General features: G+C 41.3%; 2 protein-coding genes across 3 annotated transcripts in view; one reads left to right on the forward strand and one right to left on the reverse strand.

Annotated features, from left to right (window-relative positions):
* dlgap3 (discs, large (Drosophila) homolog-associated protein 3) overlaps positions 1–1,775 on the reverse strand; it is a 132,939-nt gene extending 131,164 nt beyond the window's left edge. For both annotated transcript variants that reach the window (XM_065948539.1, XM_065948538.1), the window contains exon 1: positions 1,610–1,775. The gene's annotated coding sequence lies outside the window, so the exon portion shown is untranslated. The remainder of the gene's footprint in view (positions 1–1,609) is intronic.
* Positions 1,776–11,636: 9,861 nt separating this feature from the next.
* gja4 (gap junction protein alpha 4) lies at positions 11,637–15,913 on the forward strand. The gene is made up of 2 exons (XM_020647213.3): positions 11,637–11,947; positions 14,255–15,913. The coding sequence occupies exon 2, from the start codon at positions 14,264–14,266 to the stop codon at positions 15,368–15,370; it is 1,107 nt and encodes a 368-aa protein (XP_020502869.1). The 5' UTR covers positions 11,637–11,947; positions 14,255–14,263; the 3' UTR covers positions 15,371–15,913.
* The last annotated feature ends 4,905 nt before the right edge of the window (positions 15,914–20,818 follow it).

Raw genomic sequence — 20,818 nt, forward strand, 5'->3', positions numbered from 1 at the left:
TACTGCTGTATTATCTGCAGTATTGTATTTCGACCGATTCCAACAGAAACCTGGAACTGATAGATGGTGCCTCCATCGATATCATAGGGAAAGCCTCAAGAGGATGAAGAATGGACTAAGCTGGATAACACACATTTACACAGTGTATAATAAATATGTATATATATGTCTTGTGGTTTTGAAGGTTTAGTTGAACATGGGTCTGTCTGAGTATTCGGGGCCTGTATGCTCTACTTACAAGGATGAAATCAACACTTCACTTTCTTTCCAATCTTATTTAATTAAGTTTTAAATGTATTGGATGTAAGGATATTTGATAAATGTACATCACACACAACATCAGAACTCCACAGGCATCACCACGCCTACAGTACACACGTATGCACTGGATTCCCAGTAATCAGGCAAATCAGGCTCATAATGAACTTAATATGCATTAGGTAACCTCAACTGAAGTGTATACAATCTGTGGTTAACACGTAATTTCACCCAATCATCCTTTTTAATCTAATTTCCATATCACACAGAATAGAAAAGAAGCATCAAACCACACCTGACTGGTGTGGATGAGCCATGTTCTGTGTCTGATCCCTGTTATCTTTCACACATTATCCAAATAATCCCACCAAAGCAGGAGATATAGTGAGGCGGTGCCAAAAGAGGCACAGGATAACAGCAGCATGGATGTATCATGCGGGGAAGGGGCGGTGACTAACTGAGGTAATTCATACGAGACCAGATGTTAGGAGAACGGTCAGCATCTTTCAAAGCAGCGCCAAATGCAGTAAAAGCTCGCCGCCCTTAAAGACCCCTGGTTGAGTAATAAATGTGCAGCATCCTAAACGACCCCTACCGCGCCATCAGCAGCACCCCCCACCCCCCGCCCCCAGGAGGTTTCTTGCATTGGACCGGGGTGGTCCTGTTTGAAGAATCATCTCCCTCCTGTCCCGAGCGCCATGCTCGCTGTACGCGACTCTTGTGTGATTAATCAGGCTGCTGTGTGCACCTCTGCTGCACAGTGTGAACGCGATACTTCTGCATTCAGTGCGAATTCCTCTCCGGGACATACATACTTGCACATATAACACACACACACACACACACACACACACACACACACAAAACACGCAGGAGAGCGCTTTCACGGTCAGCGAACATTTACGCACGGATGAAACGCGGCGATCGCGAACATCTTCGCGTCATATGTGTGTTTACGATTTGTCAGCCAAAGACAAATGAGCTCTTGTGTGTTTGCTGCCTGTGTGAGTGTGTGTGTGTGTGTGTGTGTGTGTGTGTGTGTGTGTGTGTGTGTGTATGAGGGGGGTCGTCCTGCAATCGCAAATGGCGCAACTTCTCGTGTTTTTCCTGTCAAGTTGACACAGCTGGGAGCCCCGCTGACAGCAAAGCGACTAGCCTGGTGTCTAATTCCACAATGCACCAGGACAAACCCATACCAAGTCGTTCTCGTTGCCTCATAGGACAAAAAGACACATGACAGCATGCCCGGGCAGCATGCACAGATAGTCAGCGTTCAAAGAAAGCGATTTGACTGTACCACCTGCATTTTTTCTAAGCTTATTAACCACATCCGCTTCATTAATATTCTTACCTTAAAGTTGAGGTTTATCTGTGTTGTCTTTCCTGGACGGAAATCTTGTTTGGAGTAACAGAAACAGACACGCACGCCTATTCCGCGGCTCCGCGATCGCTGTGTGCAGGAGAACGGAGGCTGGAGAAACAGCAGCGAAACCCAGCGGTGCTTCATCCGCTCTCTGTCTCTCTCTCTCGCTCTCTCTCTCTCGATTTCTCTCTCCCTCTCTCTCTATCTGGTTTACAGGCAGTGCTCCCCACTGAAATATTAGCGGCAACCGATTGGTCCACGCGATGTTCGGCGGGCGCTCTCCGCTGTGAGGACGGGCCAATTAAAACCAGGGGGGTCCGAGGTGACCATCAGCGCAATTGAGTCAATGTAACAAGCCCAGTCAGCTGTAAACGATTTTTTTCCCCTTTCAAATAAAAACGTAATGATAACGAATGACATGCGTTTCCAATACGGGTTTCTAGACATCAGTGCAATGCGAAGCAAAAAAAAAAAAAAAAACATCTTGATATCACTTATTCGTTGGTTGACAGTCAAACTCATAAACTAGTTGTAAAAACTTTATTTTATCGTTGCAGTTGTCAAAACATGTGACGTGACCTAACAAATTCAATACGGTTTTTTTTTTTTTTTTCAGCTTTGAGCTCAAAGGTGATCTCAAATAAAAATCAAATGTATTCAAAACGTGAATGACTTCCTCGCATTGACAAACATCACTGACTACAGCAGGCTAAGTGTGAGGTAGCCTTAAGATTGTATCAGGCGTGGACGCTTATTGTGAATATGGCATCACGTCAACCACAGTTTAGATCCCAAGTGTTAATGCTGTGCGTCGTGCATGCCTGCCATCACATCATGGGGGGGGGGGGGGGGGCAGTGTACATACTGTATGCACACGTGGAAAGAAAGGCACTGGAGCTTTAGTGTGTTTTTGTCAGTCTCTGTCGGGATCCGAGGTTTTTCACACGCGCTGCGCTGCACCTTTGGTGTTAATTTCTCATGAATAAATTAAACGCTGCTGCTTCAGAACTACACGCTGTTCAGTGGTCTGAGCAGCTGGAAAAAAAACCTTCTGAGATCCCAAATATCGAATACATTGACGGTTTTTCAACCATTATGTACACGTTTTAACAGGTAGTACAGTTGAACACATTACAGTGCAGTAATCTCTATGTCAGTCTCTCAACCCTCTTAATCCAAATAACTGTATAGTGAGGGTTGTGCACGTAGTAACACTGATAGTTGGTTCGCCCGCCTTCTCCTTTTATGGGCAAATAGTCATATGTGCGACCTTGAATAGCCTAACATCTAGGCCTACTTAACGAGTTATCTTATTCTGAAAAGTCATTGTTTGTTCAACTGTACAGGCCTGTAGATTCATCTCATTCTGATTTTCACTCCTGGCTGTCAGTGGTCTTACATGATCCACACTTTATTTGACTGCTGCAGCATTTCTGATGGAGATTTGCCACCTTCAGCTAAGTAAAGAAGAAAAGAGAAAAAAAACCCATCATTTTTATTTACAAAGTCATCTTAAAGTTATGATGTTATTCAGGAGGCAGGGTGCTCTGCTCTTGGCTTTAGCTTCAGCACCATGGTCAGTGACACTACAAGCCAATGTGGGTGCAGTGTGTGGTTGTGTATGTGCTTACCAATGTGTTGACTCTTGAGATGGAATATTTGATGCTTTTTTATGTGCACGTGTGCAGGGTATATTTTTCATTAATCTACCAACTACATGTGCATTACTGTATTGCTGCTACTAGACTACTGTTTGATCATGTGTGCACCATGTGCTATTTTTGTCTTATCCTTTGTCATTTCCTTGCTCTTTGCTGCAGCTTAACACTGAACATTTTATATCGATCTAAAGATCAGAGTTTAGAGATAGAGGAATATCTTCTTGCTTTGAGTCAGCATTTGATTATCTAGTGACATGACACTATCTGCGAAAACGATTGAATCAATTAATCCCTAAATCAAACATTTCATATTTATCTACAAAGTACCACATCTTAACAAACGTTATCTCAGGAACAATTACAAAGAGAACCAGCCTAAATGTTACTCTTCCTTTTTAGAGACACTCAACATTAATCCAACATGAGCAAACAATTGACAACAGTGGCAGGAAAGTGTTTCTTTTTTACAGGCAAACACTGCGAGCAGAACCAGTCTCATTGGTGAACCTTCTGCAGCATGTTGAAGTTGGTTCCATTACGTCTGCCTTTGAGTTCCGCATATTTTTCAGATAATGACAACTGCTGGGAACTGCCTACATGGGAAAATGTGGATCTGTGTGTAAGAAGTGCTTAAAGATATGTATAAAATGCATATTAAATGTCCCAATACTGACACTGACATTTAGAACATCAACATGTAACTCAGGGGTCTAAGCTTTGCCACAGGCAGCAAATTCTAATCACTCAGCATGCATTTAAACTCAAGCAAACTATAGTAGAGAAAGTCCTGCTTAAGTTTATTAGCCTCATTATGTTTGTGCTGTCTTTTTATTTCCCAGTCATGTACAGAGTTCAGCCATGGCACAGCATTTTCCTACATAACAAGGCCACTGAGATGTAACTGTGCACTCTCTCTGCCTCGGAGGAAAGCAGCCTAATGAATATTTATGGGTTCACTGGGTCAAGGTGTAATATCCGCATTTTCACCTGACAGAAAACGAGCCCTCACCCCTCATGTATGTGGCAGGGCATTCATCAACCGGCCACATTCGTTTACAGCTTGGCCTTGCAACACCTGCTTCACAGCCTGCCAGCAGATCTGTTTGTATCTTCATTAGCCCAGGTCCAAGCTACTCTAACACCAAATGTCAGAAGGCCCTGACCTGTCTATCTTTGAATAAAGTCAACACCTTTGTTGTCATAATTCCATTGTTGATTTTTTTTCTCTCTGTTTTGATTCACTATAGTCGGAGATCAATTGGAGCTTTTTTTATGCTCTGGAAGTCTTGACTGGATTGTTATTTTGAAACCTCAAAACTGTTTTTAGTGTGTAGTCCGAGTGTTAGCAAAGCAAACATTTCCCATTAGAGGAACCTCCTGCAAACACAAGTCAATGGACTTGACAAGTACTAATATGCAACAAAAAAAAAAGCATTCCAATGTAAAAAAAAAACCAACAAAAAAAAAAAGAAATTCATCTGCTTTATTTTTATTTTTTTATTTAACCTGTATTTAACTAGGAAAAAGTCTCTTTGAGATTAAAAATCTCTTTTACAAGAGCGTCCTGGCCAAGACAGGCAGCAGCATAATTACAGGGTTTCAGAGATAAAACACTTAACAACAATTTACATAGGCTAGATAAAGGAATCACAAAATAAAATAAAAAAAATCTGTGTTATGTGTGGTGATTCCATTTATTTCCTGTCAAGTGGATGTTTTCTGCCATCACCTGCACCAAGTTACAAGGACTGACAGTGCTGCGCACAGCGCATATTCTTTTATTTTGTTAAAAAAAAACACGTTCTTAATAGAGAAGAAGGGGAAACCTTAACATTAAGAAACTGTGTCTGAGAATAAAAATGAAGAGTAAATTCAGAACAATCTGTCGGGATGGATTTTTTGGAACAGTTTGAAAGTCCAACTCCAAGCTGAAACTTACTTCAGTTCAAGAGATTGTGCAAAAAAAGTACTTTTAATAGGTATAGGGGAGGGGAGTGATTGGGATAGCGGGAACATGAGGAGGATATTTGTGTTAAAGCTGTTGAACAGTAGAAGATTGGAATAGTCATCAAACCCCCCCTTTCTCGAACGTGTAGCTTACTGTTTTCTTCGTGTTGGAAAAGCTCGCAGAAGTTTTTGTTTCGGTTTTCTTTTTTTTTGTTCCCCTATAATTGATTTATTTACAGTATATACTTTGTTTCATGTATCAATCAATAACAACAAAGAAAAAGCAGGCAACTAGTGTTTTAATTTATGTTCAAATGCATGAGAGGATTTGACATATTTGACAGAAACCAGGAACAGCTGATGCTTAAATAATGTTATATTGTATTTCTTTTATTCACATTTAAAGGCAACGTTAATTGATAATTTTTCAAAAATAAGTTCCAAGACACATTTTAATGATTCCTACCAATTACAGAACAACATGACTGTCCAATGGAGGGGTTTCCTTCAGTGATGGCTCATGGCTATACCTCGTGACTGGAGAACATAATCTCCTCCAATTGATCACCTTGGAATCACTCGCCGCTCAATTGATCCTCAAACAAATGTGATGAGCTCTATCCATTGGTTCATCCCCTTTGGGCCTTTTGATGTAGGGGAAACTTGCTGATCCATTATGTCCTCCTTTTTCTAATAAAGCTGTCATCAGCTGCCAATGTGCACTTTCATGGCATCGCTCCAAGTTGGCTGAGATCAATAGTGGCTGTCAGGGGGGCACTCCCTTGGCGTAATAATGCTGGGAGACACATGGTAAGTAGACCACAGGGGGGATCAAGGCAACGCTGTGACTGGATAGGGGCACTGATTTCAACAGGAAGCCATGACACTCCGTTTACACATGGGATGGAAGGAAAAGAAGCTAATTGGAATTGTACAACAGATTAAGAGCATGTGGGGACACTGAATTGCCCACTAATGCAGAGAAACCTGCTGAAGAATGTATGAGATGAACAGACAGCTTTATTTAGTGTAACATGTAACTCAGGGGTCTAAGCTGATGTCACAAACCTTGTTACCGTAGTGCGATATCACACTTCCTACACCAGCCAGCTAGGCTTCAACACATACTCTCTCTCTCTCTCTCTCTCTCTCTCTCTCTCTCTCTCTCTCTCTCTCTCTCTCTCTCTCTCTATATATATATATATATATATATATATATATATATATATATATATATATATGTATCAAGCACTTCAGAAGATGTACAGCTCTGCCACTGTCATGCATATTTCATCAAACAACATGCAAGGCTGTGGAGCCCATAGCTCATGCTGCTTTGACATCTTTGCTAACCAGGCAGCACTGATAGACACACCGCAGTCTGTGCTGGACATTTACAGCAAATGTGACGGACTGACACAAAGAGCCATTCTTCTGCTGTCCCTTGCAAAAACACACACAAAACACAGCAACAGTAGATAGCACGCAGTATGATATCACATGATGCATCCCCAGAATAACTTGGGATATTTATTCTTAGTCTTGCAGATTAATTTTGCATGATATAACATGTCACAAGAACTCTAGTGTTCCTCAAGGTCCTCTTTGTGTGCACAGTGTGCAACATAGCGGTGTTCAGAGATACACAGCCGAAGCTATGCTTTGAGTCAAAATAAGGACAAAATTACCTTAAATGAGAAAGAACAGCATTGCAGTACCGAGCTCTTTCTTTTTCATTGCTAAATTCTTCATGTATAAGAGAAAGGCTGCTGATTATCTAGGGAGATTATAAAGTGAAGATAAACAAGACTAAGAGCCAAGGTTAGCATCTCTGTGGTGTTAGGCTTTTGCACAGTGTTGCCTTGAGCAAAAATGTTCTCATTAGCATGTTAATGTGATTACATTGTCAATAAGATGCTGATGTTTAGCAGATATAAAGTTTACCAGGTGAATCATCTTTAGTTTGTCTACTAGCATACTTACATTTGCTACATAACCAACAGTCTTTTGAATGTCATTAGTTTGGCAGATATTTGGTCACAAACCAAAGTACTACACAACTGGGGCGGTTGCAGCTCATTTGGTCTTTCAACCTGATGGTCAGGAGGTGCTGGGGGTCAGGGTTCAATCCCCAGCACCTCCCGCAGCTACAAGTCCGACGCGTCCTTGTACAAGACATTTAACCCCAAGTTGCTCCCCCTGCTATGTTGCCGTGTGAAATTGCATGAATGGGATAATTAATACTGATAGACACTTTACATAGCAGCCATAAGTGTGTGAATGTGTAGGTGTATCCTGTGGTGTAAAAGCACTTTGAGTAGTCAGAAGACTACTAATAAAAGCGCTATAAAAACTCCAGTTCATTTACCATTTACAATTCACAAATGACTTGATGATGACATTAGTGGAAATGGCTTCAGGGCATCAACAAAAAAAGGCTAACAGTTCATCCTCCATGAAGGATTTTACTAAATCTAATGGCAACCTATCCAGAACCTTAACACATGTTTAGATCATTTCATCAAACCACAAATGTGTGCCGTATATTTTAAAGTCAGTTGGACTCATTATCTAAAAACAGGAAACAGTTGTTGGGATTATTCTGTTGATAAATGAACATTTTGAGCGGTCTGAAGCATTTGGCAGGAGAGTCAGGGGATCACCGAAGTCATCAGGATTCATCCTCTTGGAAATATGAATGTCACAGGATAAACTCCATGGTTATCCATCCAATAACTTGACATGTTTAAAAAAAGAAAACTCACAAATGTCAGTCTCAAGATGTTGCTGAATGAAAGTCATTTGATGTTTAAAGTCATAAAGTCACAAGGATGAATCCTATGGGAACAATGAATGACTGAGAAAAAAAAAAATCATGGCAATCCATCCAGTGGGTGTCAACTCTTCACAAAACAACTTCAAGCTATCCAGGAAGCCACTCTTCAAAGCTCAAAATAGCAATGGATTTGGCAAAGTATGTTCTAAAATGAACTTCCTGTGTAAGTAAATAAAAGGCTGCTTTGTACAAGAACTTCTTCTTTTTTTTTTTTTTTTTTTTTACAGGTGATGGTTGCGGTTAATCATTTAGCAAAGCTGAGAAAGGTTGATTTAAAATTCCCCCCATTACTTATTCATGTAAAAAAAAAGAAGAAAAAAACAATCACAAACATGGGCATGATTTGTAGGCTGTCAGTATTTTTTTTTTCCAAAGGGGCCCCATGCTGTCAAGTTAATAAATTGAGTATCTGGTTACGTTTAAACCCGCAATTATAAACTGGCCTGTATGTTCATGAAATGAGGGTGTTAACAGATAAAAACTGACATCAATCCAAATATTTTTCATTCTTAACCTCAGAGTCTGGTGTCCCGACCCATCTCTGAATAAATGTTCTCATTCAACATTCATATCTGCAATATTGAGATCACTGATGTGCACCGACGACTGAATCAGTCCCATAATACAATGGTGCATGTTCCAATGTGTCCACCAGTGAGGGATTGATTGAAGTTGAAACTGGCAATTAGTTACATTGATAACAGTACGGGCTGGCAGGAACACATCGAGCACAGGAAGACGTACCACATCTCCTGAATGGAAACAGTCCCATTACTCTCTGTCTGCTGTCCCCACATCCCTCCTCACCTTTCATCTGCTGATATAATGACCGAAGAAAGAGCATGACGCTGATCTGTCAGGATTATTCACCGTCAATTTAGCAGCCTTTTTTTTTTTCTTTTTTTTTTTACAAAGGTCCACTCTGTACAGCAGCTGGGCGGATGAACCCAGCCTCCTAACTTCTCTCATAATCTACATATTAACACATGGGATGGTGCAGCGCTGATCGGGAACGACTTAGAGGAAATGACTTCTGGGAAAAGACTTTAATTTGACAGAGTGTCAATGGGATAGGAATGGGATCTCAGACTGTGTTATGTTGTTAAACAGAATTATGACAAAGGCGGATTTGTGTACATCCAGATATCATGCAGCAAATGTATTTGAATAAAACTATTGTTTAGTTTAGTTAAGTCACTGTTTCATGAAAAAAACTGGCAAACTCAATGGCAAAATGTGTTTGCATCTTACAAAGGAGAAGGCTTCGTTTGAAAAGATGCATTTCTGCTAACATGTACAGAGGCACAGCTTGTCAATAGGCAAGGCAGGCAACAGCTTGGGTCCCCAGACCAGTAGGGGGCCCCAGAGGGCTGACAAACTTTAAAACACAGCAGCGGCCCAAAATGTGCAAATTTAGCAATGACAGTAGGAAACCTCTCGAAGGGTGCCCCATCTGACAGCAGTCACTCTTGTAGCTCAGTGAAAACCAAAGTTTTTCAGTGAAAGCCAACCAAGAAAAATAAAGAGGAATTCTCGGTCTATCGGAGAGAAATCAGAAACAGGAAATAAAGAGGAAGAGGAGTAAGCAGTGGGACGGTGGCAGACATGATGGTGATAAATGCAGGCCCCAAATTATTTCTTGCCTGGTGCCCCAGTAGACTCTAGAATCGTCACTGGACATGTGGTTGAAAGTTTGAAATGATCTCAAAATGGATTTCTACAGAGCAGTGTGTAAGCTCATGTGAGTTATAGCAGCATCAGGGTGTGGCTGGCCTGTACACAGAATGACATCAAGGCAATTAGTTAAAAAAATAAAAAAAAATAAAAAAAAGACAGACTGTGACGAACCATAAGAGAGACCTTCCTTCATTTGAAAGTGAACTATATGGAAGAGGGAAAGCTAAATACCAAAAACAAATAGTTTTTAGATTTTAATATATAAAACTTAAACTATAAAAAGCCTATCTGTGCTGCAAGTATTAGTCTTAAATAACTTTAAATCTTTTGTGAGTCTTCAGCCTACAGAAAGACAAACACAGGGCTTTAATATTTATTCTCCCCTCTCTTAATTCTCACTTAACTCTTTTATAATTATGATTATAATATGCAGTGCATTAATGGGAGGTAGATTTAACTCTCAACAATACTTTGGTTTTTATCAAGCAGCTACTAATTTCCACTCATTTTTCTGTCGTAACTATGATTTACTAATATTAATGAATACAAAGCCATTAATTACAATCAACAATTAACTGAAGTGGGGCGCTGGTGGCCTGTTGGTTGGTGTGTGCGGCCCGTTTGCGGAGGCTGGGGTCCTCTGAGTTGGCGGCCAGGGCTTCAAATCCCACCTGTGGCTCCTTTCTTGCATGTTGTTCCCCACTCTCCAATCTCTAGATAAGACCCAAAATAACCCTTTTAAAAAAAAGGTAAAAACAATAACAAAATAAACCTTCAGTTCCCAAACTAATATTGCATTTCTGGTATTTGCATCAATCCATATGCGCCCGATGGGGCAGGAGTATATCAGCACCCTTTTCAGTGACCAATGGGGTCCGACAAGGTCACCACTTCTTTTCAATATGTATATGGCACGATCTCTCTGAACAGCTTAAAGCTTGTAAGACTGGATGTATGGTGGGAGATAGAATTGTTAACAATTTGATGTATGCTGATGACTTAGTAATCTTGTCACCTTATAGTGCTGACCTACAGCAACTTTTAAGAATCTGCTCGAGTTATGGAGTGCAGCGTGACATAAAGTATAATAGTAAGAAGACCGTTGTCATGATAGTAAACGCAAAGGACGATCGAAAACATAATTTCCTTCGTTCTTTATTTCTGATCAAGCCCTGAGTGTGGTAGATAAAGTCAAATATCTGGGACATATTATCAGGAATGACTTGAGTGATGATGATGATGATGATGATGAGCAGCATCAGTGCTGCAAACTGTATGCTCAAGCTAATAAAAACACAACTCCATCACAGATCAGTCACTGCACAGTGTGTGTAACAGTCTGGTTCTCTATGGTTGTTACAAAGTCAACCACAAACTTTAGTGGTTTTAGAGGAAGCAGTCATCCGACCGTCATGTGCTTCCTGGAAATAAGGTGACTAGCGCCATTGCGTGGCGTAATGGAAAATTACAGGAGTCTGCATCATGGTATCAGGCTACATTAGTCCGCCATCTGATGTGTGTTGTCCAAAAAAAGTTATTATATATAAAAAAAGGAAAAATCTTACAAGAAATTAAACAGGATTAAAACGTAATTCTTTAAATGATGACACGAAGCTGATCATTTCTTTAAAGAAAATAGCCTCCTTCTTAAAGTTGTTGCAAAGTGAGTGAGTGTCTTTTAAAATGACTTGTGTATTTTAATGATCTGCGCCGACAGTAAATGAAGGTAGTCTAGATGTGGGTTTTTTTTCCCCCCACACTTTTAAACATGACACCTAAGACCTCTCTCCAAAGCCTATTGTCCAATCTTTCCCCCATTTCTTAAGCCTCTCCACCTCTAACCTTTAAATAACTGAAGTCATGCGATATTCCCGTGTGATTGATGCAAATTGGTGTTCTTTTGGGTAAAGTAAAACCCGGGCCAGAGCGCATTAAACCAGAGGTAGAGACTTTGAGTTCATCCATCCCATTTCCTGGACACCCGTTCCTGAGGGAGGGACACTACACTACAAGAAGCCATGGGAAAGTTCTCCCCACTTTTTCCGATTACATCGATTCTTTTTAAAGAAGGCAGACACAAACCGAGTGGAGCGGCAGAGTTTAGCGCTATAGTACGAGGAGCGCAGGGTGACACTTTAAAAGTACACGGACTGCTGAGGCCGGTAAACCAATAAGGAGAAGAAGAACGCTTCACGAGAGAGAAAGGTAAGAACCAACTCAAATTAAGAAGAAAAAAACTGCGTTTTTCTCATGAGGAGAAAAACAACCAACAAACAAAATGATGGATGTGAGTCACTGCGTGTAGGATAAGGTAATGACACTTTTTCATTGACTTGTGGCACTTGTACTTTGTTTTATTTATTTAATTGACCTCCTTTATAAGTGACTAACGAGGTGTCTGATCTTTTTAAAGTCACATTATTAAATGTCTTTCCATCCCAATTAATTAATCGTCCTTTATGGTAAATCGATTTTTATGATTAAGCTATTTCTTTATTGACCTATACTTTTATTTTATTTATATGGTTTTATTTAGACAGAACAAATACTTAAAATTAGAATAATTATAAATTAAAAAGGTGACTTGTGAATAGTTCTGGCAAAAGCCCACTCAACTTGTAATGTGGTTTGTTAGTTATAAAATTGTATTTTTCTGTTCTCTCATATAGCATACTTAGTATGGAATATTTTACACATATACTTAGTAATCTGTGGGTATGCCATTTGGTGGATATCATTTTGTTCCTCAGAACAATAGTCCCAGAAATGGATCAGTCCAGTTGTCTTGAAAGCCAATTCAGGTCTCAGAATCCAGCTGACAGTCCATTGTTCTGTCTCATCCTGTCAGATACGAGTTTGTACTTTCACAATCACAGTTTATTTTATTCACAGAGGGGAAGAAATAACAGAAAAACATATAAACAGTCTAAACAAAAAGACAAGTGTCACAGCAGTGTCTCAACTCCCCCACACAGGATGTTTATTCAGATGTATGTGTTTGTGTGTGTGTGTGTGCGTGTGTGTGTGTGTGCATGCCTGTGTGCGTGCACAAGCTCATGTGTATGTATGTGAATTTCCCGATAAGCCTCTGACTGTCATTTCTTATCAACTTCCATCAACTCCCCTTCAACTTTTTCATTCAGTCAGTCCCAGTGGGATTTGACTCAGCTTTTGTTGATTCATAAATCCAGTTGTAAAAATAAGTGTAAAGATGATAATGCTTTATAATAAAGGATATGTCACAGCTGCAGGAAGGTGCTTTTTATGTATATGAGGAATTGTTACATGTTTTCTTTGATCCCTATTTATGTATTTTTAATTCTCTTGTTAGTACAGGACAGAGTCCGAGAAAAAATTCCCTTTGGGGACGATAAATAATATCTATCTCATCTCATAAAGATCGAGAGGCCTCTTTAGGACTTCATTACTCCAGTTTCACAGGGAAAGCGAACACATTTTCCATTCATGTTAAATATCAACTTTAGTAGCATGTGGTTTTGCTTTAGTTGGTTTTAGTGTATGGGGGCCTTGTTTTTCACATTTTGATGTTGAGGAGTTGGTCCAACCTTACAACACTTTGAGCTCATGGAAGAACTAATAAGGGGGCTCCAGTTAGACACAGGTTCCCCCGGTATGAAAAGACACCATTGTTCTGTAAAGGTTGGAAAAACTTAGCTCATTTGTTTGCGAATAGAAATCATTAAACACATGTGCATTAGCTGTGCGTTCGTAGAAAAACCCTTGAGAATGCTGAAGTGGACATAAAACATAGCAGTGAGGTGTTAAGTGGTACATTCAAGCCAATATGTTCAGCAATGTAGCAGTAAATGGAAAGTTAACTGTATGACCTGCGTTACAATTACATTTAGACATGCATGCAGCGTGTGATAAAAAGTAAGGAGGGTGTTTACCAGCCTGTTTACCTTATACAGGTCAGTTTTTATGTGTGCATTTCCATGTTAAAAACACTCATTTTGGTATGTCCCACAGGAGCTCTAAGCAGACATGCATCCATACGTTTCACTTCAGTTTTCCCACTAAAACAAAGTGACGTTTTCTCGAGATCTTGGCATATTCATTTCTTATCCCCAGAGTTGGGTTAGGGTTAGGGTTCCAAAAGCTCAAAAATAAACAAAGAAATGGGTTTAATTGCCTCATTAGTGTTGGCAGTGGCAGCCTGGTGTGTCCCGGCCTAACACAGCGACCAGCCTATTGTTGTCCTTTCCAGATCGCCAGAAAATGATCAAGGCATCACAAGAAAACAGCATTGAAATCTGTGCCTTATAATGGGAAAACCAATGTTGTTATCCCAAGATAACAAGAAAAACAAGGTCGAGATCTTGAGAAAACAATCAATAGTAACCCACTATGACAGGAAAATAGAGAAAATAAACTACAGAATATGGATGCATGCTTGCTGACGGCTTCTGTTAAATGTGTTGTTTTTCAAAAGATCTATGAAACAAAAGGTGTATTCTTCATAAAATCTCTGACTGCCACCTGTCTTTGTAGGAGCAGAGGATGTCCAGAGCTGACTGGTCCTTCCTGGAGCACCTGCTGGAGGAGGGCCAGGAGTATTCGACAGGCATTGGGCGCATCTGGCTTACCATTCTCTTCCTGTTTCGCATGCTCACGTTGGGAGTCGCCGCTGAGTCCGCCTGGGATGACGAGCAAGCGAAATTTGTGTGCAACACAGATCAACCTGGCTGCACTGCTGTGTGCTACGACAGAGCCTTTCCCATCTCCCACTTCCGCTACTTCGTCCTCCAAGTCATCTTCGTCTCCACGCCAACAATATTCTACTTTGGATATGTGGCTATAAGGGTGGGGAATAAGCAGAGAAAAGAGGAGGAGAAGCAGGCAGGAGAAGGTAACAGAGGAGGTATTGTGATAGAACGGGAGAATGACAATGAGGATGCAGGGGAGAAGGAGAAGAAAGAGGAGGGTCGAGGAGGCAGAAAATCTCAAAAGACTCCTTTTGAGGTTCCTAAACTGAAAGGAAGGCTACTGTGCGTGTATGCATTCAGCATCTTTTTAAAAGTCCTCCTAGAAATCGGCTTCATGGTCGGATTGTGGATTCTCTATAATGGCTTCTTCATCGCAGCAAGGTTTGAGTGCAAAGGGTTTCCTTGCCCACATACGGTGGACTGCTTCGTCTCTCGTCCTACAGAGAAGACCATCTTCACTATCTACACTCAGGTGATCGCCGCCATCTCCCTGCTGCTCAACCTCGTCGAGCTCCTCCACCTTCTCCAGCTCGCCATCACGCAACGCTTGGAGAAACGCTGCCGTGCCCAGCAGCACTGTTACTTTCCAATGTCAGAGCGGGTGATCACACGAGAGGTGACTCCTGAACTTCCATCGGAGGCGCCACAGACTTACAGAGCTGGGAGCCACGTTGACCTGCCGAGTCATAACCCCTGTGAGAGCTACGGGGATCAGGGGATCGAGGCGAACTGGGGAGCTGCGCCAGCGGAGAGCGACCTGCTGCCCAGTTATGTGAACTGCATGGGGGCTATGAGGAAGACGCAGTCGCCTAGAGTACATTATAAAAAACCGACACAACACACGCCAAAAAACACTAAGGGTGCCCATAAGGGACGCTCAAATCAGAAGCATTATGTATGACGGAGTCAAAGAGAGTGGCCTGTTGTTTGTGACTATGAAAGCTCTATTTAATGTTTTTTTAATGTTTTTTTTTATAAAAACTGTCCTGCACACGACACTTGACTATCAGGAGTGTCTGAGGAAGAAAAAAAAACAAGTGATGCACTGTGATCAATGTCTCAGCGCGAGGCGGAAATTTAAGCGGAGATCACCAGATAAATGAAGCTTTTGAAAAATATGAAAATCTTTAAGAACAGTCCCCATGGCAACACAATTTAGGCGCCACAGTGATTACAGTCATAAGACGTCTCCATGTAACGTTTATGGCTGTCGGTGCTGAAAGTAAGAGTGGAAAAAAACACTGACACTTGGGGCGCTGGTGGGGCAGTGGTTAGTGCGCGCGCCACACGTATGGAGGCTGTAGTCTTCCAAGCGGGTTTCCGTATGTCATCCCCCACTCTCTCTCTCTCTCTCTCTCCCTGATTTCCGACTCTATCCACTGTGCTATCTCTACATTAAAGGCACAAAAAGCCCAAAAATAAATCTAAAAAAAAAAAAAAAAAACACTGACATTTAAAGCTTACAAGGCTGACTGCGGATGTGGGTGCTCTTAAGCATATTCCTCTGAGGTTTGCACTGTAACCCCTGGAGCTCTTTGAAGCCCCCCCTCCCTCTCTCTCTCCATGGCTGTGGTCATTTGTGTTCACACAGTGGAATGTTCGGGTCTCTGGATCTCTGCTCTGCTCCCATGAGGATAATGGCTGCGTGGTTGCTTGCATGCATGCACACACACAAAGTATTTTTCCTCTCACGCACACCATGGTTTGGTCACTTTGAGTTGGGTTGTGGACTGAGATGAAGAAGTGGAAGCCAAACCAATTTGAATTCTGGGATTGTACATGGCTTCTCATTGCCCATGACCATAGTATTTTAGCTATGGATGAAGAGGGAGGGAGAGGACTGACAGCTGAATAATGGAGCAAAGAAAAGAGTCCAGTTAGCACATTGAATGGACTGAAAGTGGTACAGAAATGTGATAACTTAATGAAAGGAAATTATTACGTGAAAACAGTATTTAATGTTGAAAATATGTGAAGAAATACCAGTATTTATATGTATTATTTTGTTGGAAATAAAGTCTAAATACCATAAATTAGTCATTATTGTCAATTTGTGACATCATCATCATAGGATAAGTAAGCAAAAAAAAAAGTTTTTCATTAATTAACTTCCCTATGTTCATGTTATACACAATATACTGTAAATGCTGTACAGAAACTACCACCCATACAAGTTTGTCTCCTGTGGGTGCACTTTGTTTTATTCTCTTCCTTTTGGATATAAGGGAGGAGATTTCTGTGGGTAAAATGTCTCCGAAGTGTGTATTCCCTCTGTCTCCAACCGTACCCTTTCTGCCATCCAAATACTGTCACAATACAGAGGCACTGAATCACTCAAGAGAAAGCACTCTGGGAATAACAGAACGACGAAGGTGTGGGAAGTGGATGAGTCTTCTGGGGTACCGTGAGCCGAGCGTAACCTCCAGGGGGGGAAGAAAAATGGAGAGAATAACTTTGATTTAATGGCTGTTTTTTTTCTTTTTTTTTAAATCCATAGCTTTGGCTGTACAGGGAAATAAATGCATCAATTATTTGCCAGTAAGAGTTCATACAAGGGGGAGCAAGCACTTTAAGCTGGCTCTATTTAATATCCCCCGGGGAGCACTGATGGTTAACACTGTTTTCTTAGAAAGTAATTGATAAAATCCAGAACTCAGCACCTTCCACAAAGGTGCTCGCCCAGGCTCTCGATGGATGTAGCAATATGTCTTTTCAGGATGGCAGCTGCGGCGCTCGGCTATACGGATACTCATTTCCAGCGATTTACTGAGCTGTCTTCATGATGATCAGCAGTTATCTAGAGAAGGGAAAGGGGGTTTATGAGAATTTGAAGAGGAGAGAGAGGAACGTTGTCATAAAAACAAACAGTTTGAACTGCACGAGGGTGAACAAGAAGGCTGCGACAAGACGTTCAAAGACAGCAGCAGAAAAACAATAATGACTCTTTTGCTGCAGTTTTATGTTGTTGTTTTTTTATGATTGAATAATGAAAAGTAATTATTTCTCATTCTCTAGAGTGGAATGTTTTCTCATTGTGGGCAGCTCCTCCCTCTGCCCGGGATAAATTGGCACATGCTGTACAGAAAACAAACTAAATAGAGACCGCTGAAGCTGCCCAGTTCAATGTCTGTTCACAAGAACTTGGCTGGCATTCCAGTGCACGCTTGTTATCTCAGTCCAAGTAGGTGGGTGCATGTGTGTGATTTTGCTCGGTAGTGTCAATGTGATTGTTCACGTGTGGTTTTTTTTCTCTAAAAAAGCCAGAGGGTCAGGGAACAGATTGCACGGGGCAACTCATATCTGCCCACTGCTGCTATCCAAAAGCCAGCAGTGGAACAACAGAGCTTCCATCTTTCTCATATCCGATGAAGCCGGAGAGGCCTGACGCTCTGCTCCATTCTTTCCGCAGAGTGAACTCTCACCTCCTGTTCAGTGGAGCAAATACAAACCTTGAGGAGGAAATCTACTGTGCAGGTTATCAGCTTCTCCAACACATTTTTTTCTAGAGCAAATATCTTTCTGCTTGGAAAAAAAAAAACCTTTCTTTCAAGCAGCGTAGATAAGTAATTTTTTTTCGACTTCACATTCCTCTGTCTCGGCAGAAGTGCCTCAGGAAAATGTTCCCCCATTCATGTGGGTGATTAACTATTATTCACTTCCAGACTATTTCCAAAAGACAAGGCAATTGCAATAGACGCACACTGCTTTCAGAGGCTGCAACAATTAAAGCTTAACAATAGACGTTTGTTTGTTTAAAGCTGTGCAAATATAATCAGTGGGAGTCACATGCTGGGGAGACCCAATCTGTGTGATGGGTCATTCTTAACGGTCATACATGCAGGCCTGTGGGATCAGCTGCCATTCAGAACGCACTTCCTGACATTGTTGGAACCACTGCTGATGCATTTCCTCACGCTGTTTGTGAAGCTGCATGCGGCTGGTCAACACACAAAGACAGATACATTCGGTGAATGGAGCTTACAAGCACAACAGTACACCCAAGCTTTCCAACTGAAGAGGAAAATCAAAGTGTGGTCAAGTAGCCTTTGGGCGCCTGTAAGGTGTCATGAAAAAGCAAACAGTCATGCCCACAGGCAACTCTCCTTTAACTTAGTCCGACAGCTGAGCCCTGCACTGTGCTGGAGGGTCCACTTTTTATGCCAGCTTTTGTGCCAGATCTGTCCAGAATAGGTTTCTCTGTTGTCATACTTCCTGCCAGCTGTGCATCAGAAAAAAAGAAAAAAAAACAGCATCATTTGGAAGCATTTTGAACAGGCAAAGGAGGCAATCTCACACAAACACACTCAAGAAGTGAAAATCATGACCTCGCATTATTAAAATCAGACTTTCACAACCACATAATTATAAACATACAGGATCAACAAGGCTTAAAATAGAAAGTATATGGGTGAATGTGGTTATCAAAGTCATGTAACATGTATTTATTTGGACATAATTACTCTTATTAGCCTCTGGGAGCAACAACCGCTTTCAGGGTTGAGTGTTTATGTTAGAAAGTGTGTACATGTGAGAGGCATACAAGCTTGTGTTTGCTGGCTTCCTTTGTTTTCTCTCCATGTACATATCCACAATGCCGACACACGACTTTCTCTGTATCCATAACAATGTCACGTCTATGCACCCACTCCTTAATTTGGCCGTTTGTGTTACTGAACAAAAAAAAAAAAGGTTTAAGCAGTTGCTAAATTTAAACCCTGGTCAGGAAGTGGGTCGGTGTCTGTTTCCTGGTCCAGTATTGTTTCTCCCCAGAGATTGGGATTGTTCACCCTGACAATGGGGCTGCAGTGGGCATTGTTGCATTGTCTGGTTTCAGTCCCCTGTGATAGTTGACCTTATGTCATGGCCGCTCCATCAAAGCCCAGTGAAGGATGGGGGAAATGGGCAGAGTGCCGACTGTGTGGCTGGAGTCAATAAGGAGGGCTGGTACCACTTATAGCTTCAGGAGTTTGTGTTTGTGTGTGCGTGTGTTTTGAACAATATGAAAGTGGTTTCGATCTTCTGATTTCCTGAAGAATTTCCCAAAAATGTTAAACTATTTCTTTAATGTGCTCTGGATAAAGTTTACGACAACAACAGATTAGTGTTTGTGTTTCAGATCGTTATCCTGAAAATGTGTTCAAACAGCTAACTTATGGTGTTCTTAGGTGAGGTGAATAATGAGGAGAGCAGTCATTTCATTGCAAGACTTTCACTTTTTACTACCAGGCAGGTGGATGTTTCGTCACTTCTCCAACCTTTGTGGAAAAAAAAGGAGGGAAGAGTACAAAGGAGGACAAACAATAATTTGGATCATGAGGAAAGAAAATAAACCCTTCCCCCCTCAGACACAGCCCATAGTGGCTGCCTCTTGTTAAGCACAATTCCGTCTGACCCCCAAGCAGCAGCCATGCTATCTGCTGCTCCTGCTGAATAAGAGCCTCATGGAAGATCTGGAGCTTAACTCTGAGTGTGATGCTATAAATGCCGTGGCCTTTCTCATCAATCATGTAGCCTAGTGGAACGAAAACAAGCTAACCCTATTAGTCGCGCGCGCTTGTGTGCATTTTTATTTGGCTATTTGTGGTCAAGATGAATTAAAGGGGATTGTATGAGTTGTTGAACCACTTTGTGATCAAATCGACTTGGTTTATGGTTGTGTTTGGTTTAAATGTGTCCTCATTATTAGCTTTCTCAGAACATTACTTCAAATGAACACTTGAAGTAACACAGTAGAGTAGCAAAATAAACATTTTCTCAGCTTGATTCTTCTAGGGCTCGAAGATATCAATTGAAGGCACTAACAGAAGGAAAAGTGCTTTATTGAAATGCAAAGAAAGACACTAGCAGCCTCCAACCTTTTTTTTTTTTTTTTTTAAACTTTAAGTCCTGCCTCTGACAACCTGGCCACCCCCTGCACCTTCCCTGCTCTCGTTATTTCCTAACATGTTCAGGTGAAATGCTTTGCAAATCATGTTGCATGCTCTCTGACAAGAGAGGACATATTATACCCCTATTCCAACTTTTAAAATAGTCTCCTGTGGTCTAAATAAAACATCTGTGCTGTGCTTTGGTCAAAATATAACATGAATCAAGCACCAGAGGAGGTTTGTGACCCTGTATAAACCAGCTCTCTCAGAACGCTCAGTTTTGGTGTGTGTGTCTCTTTAAATGGAATGAGCCCCCCCTGAGTTTTCCCAGTAGACATCACTCCTCTGTAGTGAGAATAAAAATGGTGGACCTGTGCAAAAGTTTTGCTCTAGGCTGGGAGTGGAGTCCATGGGTGGAGATACGAGCGGAGGGGAGGGTATTTTTTTTTTTTTTTACCAGAATCCCACTGTGATGTCACAAG

Source organism: Labrus bergylta, chromosome 19 (assembly GCF_963930695.1).
Source record: "Labrus bergylta chromosome 19, fLabBer1.1, whole genome shotgun sequence".
Taxonomy (NCBI): Eukaryota; Metazoa; Chordata; class Actinopteri; order Labriformes; family Labridae; genus Labrus; species Labrus bergylta.

Bases quoted from the DNA above. Each gene is read 5' to 3' on its own strand.
- gja4 (XM_020647213.3), top strand. From the start codon at position 14,264: ATGTCCAGAGCTGACTGGTCCTTCCTGGAGCACCTGCTGGAGGAGGGC.